We start from the raw sequence: 11,543 nt of genomic DNA on the forward strand, positions 1-11,543 counted from the left end.
CAAATGGATATGGAATTCCATATGGGCGGTGGCCATACTTTCATCTGGTTTTATTATATTTTGGCTCCTACTTGTCTTTGATTTTAGCATTACAATTTTGATATATGTAGTTTTAACAAGTACTGGGTTGTCAACTGGGTGAACTTCGCTCTAGGTAATTTAGAAACACAAAATCGCAACGAAGTCAATTACATCTGGGACTGAGAGCATACAGCTAGCTATTAGTTATATAAAGATATAATTATTGTACGAATATAGTTTGCTTTGTTTCTGTTGGATCTCTGTTGTTGTTTTATTGGTTATTGTTGCTGTAAAGTCTGGCATTTGTATCTTGTAGTTTGGAGTTGTTGGTATCGAGTTTGGAGTTGTTTGTTGGTTGCTGTTTATTTCTTTGCTGGTTTCGGTTTACTTTCTTGTTTTATATATGTATATATATTGAATATATATACGATACTTAAAGCTGACAGAGATACATACATGTATATAAATATAAAGAGTGTGGTTTATTATATTGTAGTTGCTTTTATTTGTTTTGGTTTTGGTTATGGTAACGCTTGTTTTTCGTTTGCTTTTCTTTTTTTTGCAATTTGTATATTTTATAGGTGGGGTCGTGAGTTTACGTGAGAGACAGAAAGGCTGAGTTGGTTTTTTGGGTGGGTAAGTGAATCCGTGATTGATTGATCGAGAGATAGAGAGAGATAGATAGTGAGTAGGTTTATATAGGTTTATTTTAGTTCGATTTATTTTGCTTTAGTTCTTGGCATTTAATTGACATCGCATTAGTTTCAGGTACTTATGCAGATACAGCTACTGAGAAAGAAAATTAAGGGGTCTTCAGTTTTGGCAGCCGACGGCGATTTTTTTGGCCATTCCATAGTGATTAAAGAGAGATAGAGAGGGTTCGGGCTTTCGGATAGAGACAGAGTGATTGTGATTTAACGTGACAGAGAGACAGAGCTGCGTGAATTGTGAGACAGAGCGTGAGGTTGGGAGAACATTATGTTTTCGGGAAGTTTAAAAATCTCCGTGGACAATACATTATTTGCTGAAAAGTAGGCTACAAGTTTAGATTTGTACCAAATAGATGAGAAGATAGTGATTTTTCAATAAAAAATACGTATTAATTTGATATTTGCGATTTAAAAGTTGGTAAAAACAATATTAAAATTCATATTAGTGGATAATTATCTAATTATAATAATAATCATAGTTATTGAAATAAAAGTTGATCAAGGCAACTGAAAACGTTTTTAATAAAATGCATGATAATGAACAAATTAAAGCAGTTGATTTATTAAAAGTAAAATAGCTTACACGATTAGTGGCTAAAAATATGTTTTAAGAATAAATTACCACAACATGTGTAGTCTACTTCTGGGCAAAATTATGTTTTGAATCAGACCAAGATTTTCAGTTTTGAATCGGGATTACTGGGAATATAAATCGGGATAACTGTCTTTCATAGTGTGCTGGCGTGTGTGAGCTTAGTTTCGGCATTTGCTAATTAGATGCTGATTGGTGACTTTGGTGACTTTTGGTGAAACGTGACTTTCGTGAACTCGTGATCGTGATCGTGACTTGGTGTTTATTCGTGTCCTGTGCTTTTGGCGTGTTTCACTTTTAGCTGTTTTTGCTGTCTTTTTGTTAATTGCTTAACATTTTGTTTGGCATTAAGATTTTGCAATACTCATTGTATATTTGCTGTTGTAGTTTTGTGGTGATTTTGGTGAGAGGCAGAGGCAGATTTTTGCATTACGTTCATCACAATTGGCACAGTATAAATAAATTTCTTTTGGTTTGGTTTGTTTGGCGTGAGTTCTGTTGGGATGTTGGGTCCAAATTGGCAGAGTTTTTACATTTGATTTAGCAGAGGTCAATCTTTAAGTGAGGCGTTTACTTTTGGATTTCTGGGTGTTTTTCTCATACAGTTTTTTTTTTGCACTTTCCAGGGCTTGGACTCGGGTTCAAACACACACTATACAAAAAACACATCTCATATCAACGACAGAGAAGGCAATAGGGAGAGAGAGAGATATAGAATAAGAGACGGAGAGAGTGGGCAGATAGAGATGGGAGTGAGCTGTGGAAAGAAACAGAGCGATGATCTTTGGAAGGCGTAAATCAAAAGTAACGTAAGGAAAACCATAAAGTGAAAGTGTCTATGTACGAAACGAATAGAAACGAGCAAAGAAAATGGGAAATGCGCGCACACGTAAAACAGAAACAGGCCAAGAGGATGGTTTTTCCGGGGTGGGGAAAGCTACAGTGCGGCCCATGCAGTTAGGAACTGTGGCTCGGATGCTTTGCAGTTCTCATGATCGTACTTCAAAGTGCTCCATTTCAGCTAATGCATTTCCTTAGATTGTTCAAAATTAAATTCCCATCCTGTGTTGAAGATCCCCAATAATTCGACTTACATCCCCGGCACGCACTGTACGCCGATCCCCCGCCCCAAGGAGTACAAAATCCTTTGACCAGCCCAATTTGGACAAGTGCACCCTTGGGTTATAATGGAATTCAGCCCAAGTAGATGAGCAACGGCTGTTCCCCTCTTCCCCAGAAGTCCACCACCCCCTTTGTTGAACTCCCATGTTAGAAGTAAGTAGTAAGTAGCATGTGTAATAAGTTTCATGTGCGCTGGACTGACTTACTCAGGACTGATTAACAAAATGAGGGCTAGAAGACTGAGACTATAATTCTGAGACTCCAGCTTCCCCCGACTGACTGACTTATGCCCAGGCACCATAACAATGAATTTTATGCCCCCTTTCGGATGGACCCCAGCCCGCCTTCCTGGTAACTGCCACTGACTGTCGACTGTTAGTGCCACTGCTGGTGCACAGAGAGAATCGTTCTTGGTGCTTAGACGCCTTCATTACGTAATCAATTATTTATTACAAAAAGAATAAAATTATTTGGTGGACGAGAAATCACTGGAACAAGCACTAGAACGATAAAAGCGTGTAAGTCTGGAAATTTATACATGTAAGCACAGGTCTAGAACTTTTCTCAGTGTAGACAGCGAATGCGAAGCTCAGTGGCTTCGGCTCGTTTCTGCTATTAGAACAACATTGGCAATATATTTGGGGTAATAAAAATAAGCTTTTCTACACCAAGAAGGCACTGGCACTGCCCTTGTATTTGTATTTGTATTTGTATTTGTATTTGTATTTGTACTTGCTGCCCCGTATTTGTTATTGTTATGGGTCCTGGCGCAGTGCTTGCCACTTACGCTTCATTAGGATGCGTCTAAGAACTCTTGCAGCCAGTCAATAATAAATTGATGCCAGCTCCCTCAGTCTCCAGAAGCTGGAGCTCGAGGCTCGAGGCTCGGAGCTCCAGAGTTCCATAGCTCCATAGCTCTGAGCTCCAAGTGCCAAGTGCCTGGTGGCAATAAACAAGCAAACAACAAGGACAGATACACATCAGTGTGCCACGCCCCTTCCCAAACACCGCCTAAACCGACCCCCGGTTACACATCATTGGAGTTGACTTTAAATTGGCGACTTAAACGAACAATTGGCCCTGGGAAAAATTCAGCAGAGAAATCAACAGAGAACTGAAAGAATAAAAATGGTTAGAAATGTGAAAACTAACAACGGGCTTTTTTCAGGGCTGGAAGTGTATTGTTTGTTTTGTGTTTTTTTTTTTTGGGTATCAGTTATCGGGATTTTAGTTTTTATGTTTTTTTCAGTCAGCAGGCAGACTGGATGCTTTTACGTATGCAAGATACAAATACAAGGGATTATAGTAAGATATTTATAAATATATGTATATAAAGTATTAAGTATTAACGGTTTTATTTTATTCGAGTTTGTGTTAAATAAGAGGTGTTCTTTGGTGTGTGGGTCTGACCATTTGTAATGGATTTGTAAGACTCAATTCATATTCCTGCGGTTAGTCTCTTATTTACACAAGTCCAGGCTTCGGGGCGTGGGTTGGTTGCGATCTCATTTTAAGGCTAGTTACTCAATTTACTGATATACAAATCAAACATTTTCAACGTGCCACAACAAAAGCGGAAAAACTTAAGGAAAACATGAGTATAGCTTTACGTGCTTATCTTTTTTGTACAAAAATTGCTTTCATAGTGAGCGAAATAGATGTGGAGAAGGAGAGAGAGATAGATATAGAGAGACAGGACAAAGACAAAGAGGTGCATGCTTCACGGGGTTTTTCACAGCCAGGGTTGCCAGGGCTGGCCAACAAAATGCAAACAACAAGGTCAAGCGTGGGCACTGGCAGCAAAATAAGTGAAACTCTTTAGGTAGATCGCTGCTTACTTATAGTTTAAACGTACATATTTATCGTATATTACATGGGTAGTTCATAGGTGTATGTGTAGATTGTAAGTGTTCGCAGTATCATACAGTTATACAGTGGTATCAAATACTAAAAAAGGTGTCAACTCTGGGTGTTTGCTACTTTGTGTCTGTGTATTTTTAGTTATTGTCTCTGCGGCTCAAGTTGCACAAGTATATGAATAGTTTGGTATATTTTTGAGTATAGTATATAGTTTAGCTTGGAGTAAATAGTTTTTGATTTGATTAGTATATATGCGGTATATTGGTAGTATACGGTATAGATATGTTCATGTCAACTGTGGGGTTTTCATTGGTTTCGGGTTTTCGCTTTTGGTACTTATTTTCGGGAATATTTCACACATTTTCTTTTAGTTCATCATATTTTGTATTCTCGTTTATCGAAATTTCAAAAATGATAACAAAAACAAATCTCGATACTTTTGAACTGAGTGAGTGAGATTCGACAATACAAAGAGTAGTGAACGCTCGGTGGGTAGGCGTGAAAGAGAGAGAGAGAGTGTGGGATATAGATATATATTTGCAAATATATATGCATATATATATATATATATATAGGTATGTATGTATATATATATATGTATATATAGGTATATGTAAATGAACATATATAGGGAGGGAGAAAGACACAAGGCTGATTTCTACACAGAAATTGCTCGATTGCCAACATATATGCTGCCTGTCCTTTTAGCAGTTGGTATTTTCTTCTCTTGGTAAAGATTATCAGTTTTTGTTAATATATATATCGTATATAGATCGCTTTTTGTTAAACCAAATTTAATACATTTGAATTGTACACACACAAGCGCACGCAGCACACGCACACACACAAAAACATTGAAATTAGCATTTTTGAGTGAGACAGATAGAGAAAGAGAGAGATGGAGAAGTGGAGATAAGTATATGCTTTTTCGGTTTTCTAGTATTTTTCGGTAACTTTTTCGGGGTGGTGTTGTGGGTGGGTTTTTTTGGTAAGTGGGGGTGGTTCGGTTCTGGTCTGGGTTTTCTTCTCTTCTGCTTCTTTGTCTTTAGTGGGTGGTACTGCTCATACGGTTCCAAAAACAAAGAGTTCGCAAAAATGTCAGTCCAAAAAGAATACTGTTGCATACTTTTTGGCTTTCGAACCGGTACTTGTTCTATTTTGTTGTGATATTTGTTTATACTTGATTATGGTTATTCGGTATTCAGCTTCAGTTTTTTGGCATTCGACACAAAAAAATCGTTTGTTTACATTTGTCTTCTCTGATACTTTTTGCGTTTCAATCAATTAAAATTGCACATTTTCAACAACATCAACAACGACAACTACTTTTTGGTATTACGAGTAATATTTATTGATATTTTTTGTTTGTTCCTTTAGATAGATATATAGATATATATATGGAGGTATATGTATGTAAAGATATGCATATAGATATATATATGTATATATGTATGGATATTGAGTATTGTATATTATAGATATATTTAGTTTGAGTACGAGTAGATGGATATAGATATATATAGATGGTGTAGAATACGATAGTTGTTGTTCTGCTCGGCACAATTCCATCGATCGCTTATCGGTAATCCAAACAAAAAATACAATTAAAAACGATTACAAACCAAACGATAGCACAATCGAAATCAACACGCTTACGATTACTGAAAACTAAAAACAACTTCGCTTGCTCGGTATTACTCGGTGATTTATTGATCGTAAAAAATGGTTTAATTTTAAATAAATAGATTAATTCAATAAATGTCTACACCGATATATACGTACATTTTTATTACACATACAGACAAGCATACACATACACAATGCGACATACTTATATTTGGATTATTTGTCAACACTCATATACGCTCTTACACGAGAACTTTATGGATAAATACCAGCTCGTCTTTATTAAATCAACGTTATGAAAGCCATGGATTTTCAACTATTCGAATTGGATACATTTGTGAACTTCTTAAGCAATTGTTGCTGAACAAACTTAAAATAAAATGTGTATGGGAGCTTAAACGGAAAATAGCAGAAAGCAAAAAACTAAACTAAACTAAAAAGAAAACTAAAAATTTAATTAAAATAATTTTACTTTTGATGCGAACTCCGAGCATATATGTGCGTTGATGTATATCTGGCTTAGTTGGTAGTTAAAGTAGCTTGCACTTGATATTACGAATACGGATACAATACCACAAATGCCGCAATACGATATATTTATTGGATATTGATTGAATACGATACGTTACGCATATGGTTGGGTATTATCACTGCTTGCTTGCTTGCTGGGATCTGCCGATCGAAACATTTCCGTGTACGGTACGCTCAAGTTACTACGGGGTATCCGGTAAACAATACAACAAATGATACAGATGGTACAGTACGAGTAGCATTATGGATATAGATACGAGTATGCATATTATAGAACACAAGATACTGCAATTGATTGAGTTGTTGCGTACAGTTTTCGGCTCGGGACACGTGCAATTTTTCTTTTTTTATTGGGTATTTAGGGTTTTTTTGGATTTGGTTTTCGGTATTGAAGGGAGGTTATTTCGGGGCTTCGACTACTTGATTGAATGACATTAAATAGGACAGGGTTGGTGAGGGGACTGGTGGCGTTACTGGAACAAAGATCATCTCAAATTAAAAGCTTTTTGGAGTGTGCGCGGTGTGGAAAGGTCAACAAATTTTCGTTTTGAAATTAGGGGAATGTTTTACTTTCTGTATTTTTCTTCGAATTTCAAGTGAGGTTGGGTTTTTTTATATAGACTTAAGGTACTACTATCTGGATTCACAGAGAAAAAGTTAAGTAGAGAAAGAAAGAGACGGAGAGAGCGGCTAAGAGAGAAAGAGATACAAAGGTGGTTTGTTTTAAGGTTTTGGCGATAATTGTTCCACATGAGAAGGATTGTTTCAAGTTTGCTCAATTTCAAGTTTGCTTTTATGTGTTTTCTTTTTTAAATTCGTTCTTTCGGGTTTAGGACGCGTTATTTTTCTTGCAAAATATATATATATATATTTACACAGAACACCATATACGCGGCAATAGAGCTATTTAAAGGGCTATCTCTAGATTTCTGAATTCAGTTTTCACAGGATTCTGCACATCCTGCTGCCCTGCGATAGCATTTCGGTACAGTTATCGATTGCATTTGGTTGACCTACTTAATTAGTTACATACGCATAAATAGTCATCGTTATTGATAGATGTGGAAAATCATAGTTAAAATCAACTGAAAATGTTAACCTTGGCTGATTGCTTTCTTGCCAGCTTATTCTTGTCATAATGTTTATTGTAATTGTTTATCGGTTATCGCCAGGCACTCGCAACACTTTACTATACTTTTACAAAGTCTGCGTGTGTATGTGTGTCTGTAACTGTGTGGGTGTGTCAGAGTTACTAAAGAGAGACAGACAGATATCAAGATAGAAACAGAGAGAAGGAGACACAAGTAGGGCTTGGGCGCAGAAATCTATACAAAATTCATTTTGTATTAAATTTGATTTAGTATTCAGCTTTAGCTGTTATACGTTTTTTTTTTTCGTTATTATATTACAAGTTTTTGTTATATTAAGGTTTACGTAGACGTCGACAGCATAATCTGTGGTGGCAGGCGAGCAATCTGTTATCGTCGGGTTAAAGTTCTGGTTATCGTTTTAGGTTTGTTTCTTTTCTTGGCACGGTGCGGCTGCGTTATTGATAAAATATCGATTATCGTTTTTTTGAATTTGCATCCCCTGATTTGTTCTGTTTCTGTTCTGAGTAAATCTGTTCGTTAACTTCAAATCCTGTAAACGCGCTCTACTCGACTTTAAAAAGTCGCTAAAAAAAGGGTACCGGATAGAGATAAATAAAGAAGGAGACGGAAAGAGTTGACAAAGCTAAAACAATGTATACAACATTAACGGAAAAAAAAGGTTAGCTAACGTTGGGTTTGGGCAAAAAATGAAAAATCATTACCCATTTAAACGATAACAATTAAAACGATAAGTCAAAAAGCGCACTTTTTTCTAATTAACTACAGTATAGTTATTTACTTATATAATTGCAATAATTATAAGCAAAAACAAGGCGCAGATCAAGTGTGGTTTGAAAGAAAGAGATAGACAAATAGAGAAAGAAAAGGACGGGCAGGACTGTTGAGATAGATAGATAGAGAGAGAGAGAGAGAGAGAGAGGCAGAAAGCGATAGATCCCTAATTAGGTAGTTAAAGAGAGAAACAGAGCTGAAGTTCTAAACTTTCGATAGTTTTGGGGAAACGGGTGGAGAGTGGTTGGTGATTTGTTTAAATGAGAACTAGAATTGCTTGATTTGTAATTACCATTTTCTATCACTTTGCTTTTGGCGGGGGTGGGGATGGATGGGCGTGGGCGGCACCGCACACACACGCGCACACACACACACACCGCCAGCAGTGGTTCAGACCCAGTCTATCGGTTATCGATAATTGTTATCGCCGTCGCCGCCTCTTGCGTTGAGATCGTTTGTGATTTCGATTTCGGGGTATCGCTCTTAAATCGATTAGTCGCTGATTCGTTAATCGGCTTATTGCTTATCGGTTATCATTAATCGATGAATTGATTTGGTTTTTCAGTCGCACAAGCTAAGGCCACCTTTTCACGAGTTGCCCTGTTTTTATTTGATTTTACGATTAGAGATTTTTTTGATTTTAGGTTTTTCTTTCACGCTTTGTTTCGTTTCGATTTGATTTTTATTTTGCATTGATTTGGTTTTGCAGTTCGCTTGTAAATATGTTTTGTTATATACTTGGATATATACGTGACTATATGTACATACGAGTTATCACATTCGTTAGCATTATTCGATCGTAGTTCATAGTTCTTGCTCGTAATTCACCGCATCTGGCACTGATGCCCATTATTTCTGCCGCACTCTCAACTGTCTCTGGGTTTGTTCGTCGATATTTTCGTACCAGGTATTCTTCTTTTTTGGGCAGGATCTGATCTGGAACTGGAACTGGTACTGGTACAGCTAGTGTTATTACAGCTGTCTATAGAGTTTGGCCATAGGACTTCGGCTTCCCCAGCTGTTGTTGTTGCTGCTGCTGCCTCGGTCTCCTTGTCGTTATCAGTTATCGATCGGATGTTGATTCCGTTTCCGATTATCGATGTCGGCTCTGGGTTGTCGCTGGGCAGGGTTGTCACGGTTGCCTCATAGTCGCCGCTTCCGTTTCCGTATCCGTTTCCGCTGTAGTCAACCTTCACGGCGGCACAATCGATTTTAATTTCGTTTCGGTTTTCGGGTTTCATTTGGTATAGAATATATAAAGCATTTGGTTGGGGTTTTAAATATGTACATATGTAGATCGTCTCTAAACCCTAAAAAAAAACTTATTCGGAGCAAAGGGGCTTTCAGGGGTTTGGAGTTTTGCAAGAGTGTCGGTGTTGATTTGCTGTAGTTTGTTGGGTTAAGCACGCACACAATTTTGAAGTTCTATAATAGAGCTTAACAGAAAAGTCGCTTAATAATTTTGCTTTATAAAAAAACAAACAAACAAACACACAAACAGCAAGAGGTAGACAGACATAGATATAATAACGGTTACATTTATATATTCATTGACTTCAAACATATTAGCTAATTAATTACACAGCCGATTACAAACAAAAATCAAATTCAACAAGAGACGCAGAGAAAGAGGTAGAGACATCAAATAGAAAAAGACAGAGACAGAGACTTGTATATTTTTGTGTGTGTGTGTGTGTTGGAAAGAGAGGGAGAGATAGTCCGAGAGAGAAAGAGATAGAGCGATGGGAATGTTGGATGGACAATGGCTATTAATGGACAATGGGCTCAGAAATGGGGCTCAATGTAGAATTTGCAACGTTCGAAAGAGACGGCTGTAGAAGGGCGAGAAAGAGACGTCATATTCTTTTGTCCAGCCGCTGGTTTGTCATGTTTAAATTCCTACTTGATGAATGTTATGCATATTAATTTCATTTTTCTGCGTTCTTTTTCTCTGACTTTTGATGACCTTTTCTTGTGAATGTTCATTTGGTTTTTTTGTTTCTTGTCGTTATTGTTTTATTTTTCTTTTTTTGTCTTTTGTTGTGATCTTTTAAAGGAATGGGCTCGCGGTAAGTACATTATTACGAGTATTGTTATTCTGGTTCTTTTTACTTTTATTTGCATTTCGCATCATTGTTATAATCTAAGGGCCGGGTTATATGGAATGGCAATGGTTAAAAAGTCATGGCCTCCAAACGTAAAACACAAACAAAATGAATGGTGGGGGCTTGGAAATGAAAAAGTAAAGTGGTGGGAAGAGTATTACTTTTGGCTGGAATGGAATGGTCTGGGCATGGAATACAGATATTTTTGCATTGTTACTCGACGATGGTTATTTGGGGTTAGACCCCCAAATTACGACGGTCCACAGGCATCTGTCTGGTTCCGAAGTTTACACATGGGAGGATTTGGTATTTGAATGTATTTTTTGGGGGTCAGTACATAGTGTAAGGTACATTTGATACTCTCGGTTTTTTTGTTTTTTGTCTTTCGTACTTAGTATTTGGTTGACCCATTAGTTACGCTTATAAGAGTGATAGTAGTAGAGTAGTATTATAAATAAATGGGTAGTAGAAGGTATTGGTAACATATTTGTTTCGCTTTTGCTTTGCATTTTTGTTTTGCGGTTTTTTGTGACTCAAATCGATTTGGCATTAGAGATATAATTGATTTGATTTCGAGTTTGAGTTAGAGTTTGAGTTCGAGTTGAGTTGTAGTAGTACAGAATGGTATGGTATAATCAATCAATCAACCAAAGGCGGTATAAAAGTAGAGCAAGTTCACATGGATTAGTACGGTTGTTAAGAAGGAAGTGGACACTCACCGATGATCTACTCACTTGCATAAACGCATAGACACCGCGTAAAAACTCCATATTTTGCTGCTCTTGAGAACCCTTTTTGGTTGTGCGTTGGGCCCGACTTATATACTGCTTTACGGTGTCCGCAACAAGATGTGGCTTTAGTTTGCGTGATAGAACCCTGCAAGAAAACGGGTTGTTTGGCTGTGATTTTGGTTTGTCTTTGAGTTTTACTTAAGAGCATTCGGGTTCTTAGAACTCCACAATCATGCTTAACCACTAAGAGGTCCCTGTTGGCGTATGACCGATCATACGGCAAGCAGCCAACTAGGCTTTAAAAACAATGCATCGCAGCTCCCTGTGACAACTCAATGGGGCTTACCCTCTAAAGCCCCGAA

At 37.3% G+C, this 11,543-nt stretch overlaps 1 protein-coding gene across 2 annotated transcripts in view; it reads right to left on the reverse strand.

Moving 5' to 3' along the window:
• Positions 1-11,320, reverse strand: part of LOC6549828 (innexin shaking-B) — a 32,930-nt gene extending 21,610 nt beyond the window's left edge. The window contains exon 1 of one of the 2 annotated variants that reach the window (XM_026981937.1): positions 11,170-11,320. In XM_026981937.1, the coding sequence (XP_026837738.1) occupies positions 11,170-11,220 (51 nt within the window). In that variant the 5' untranslated portion in view covers positions 11,221-11,320. Of the gene's footprint in view, positions 1-8,637; positions 8,958-11,169 lie in introns of those variants that run through there. The other variant, XM_026981936.1, reaches the window with a different exon arrangement.
• Between the last annotated feature and the right edge of the window lie 223 nt (positions 11,321-11,543).

This window comes from Drosophila erecta, unplaced genomic scaffold (assembly GCF_003286155.1).
Source record: "Drosophila erecta strain 14021-0224.00,06,07 unplaced genomic scaffold, DereRS2 tig00000126-arrow-pilon, whole genome shotgun sequence".
Classification (NCBI taxonomy): Eukaryota; Metazoa; Arthropoda; class Insecta; order Diptera; family Drosophilidae; genus Drosophila; species Drosophila erecta.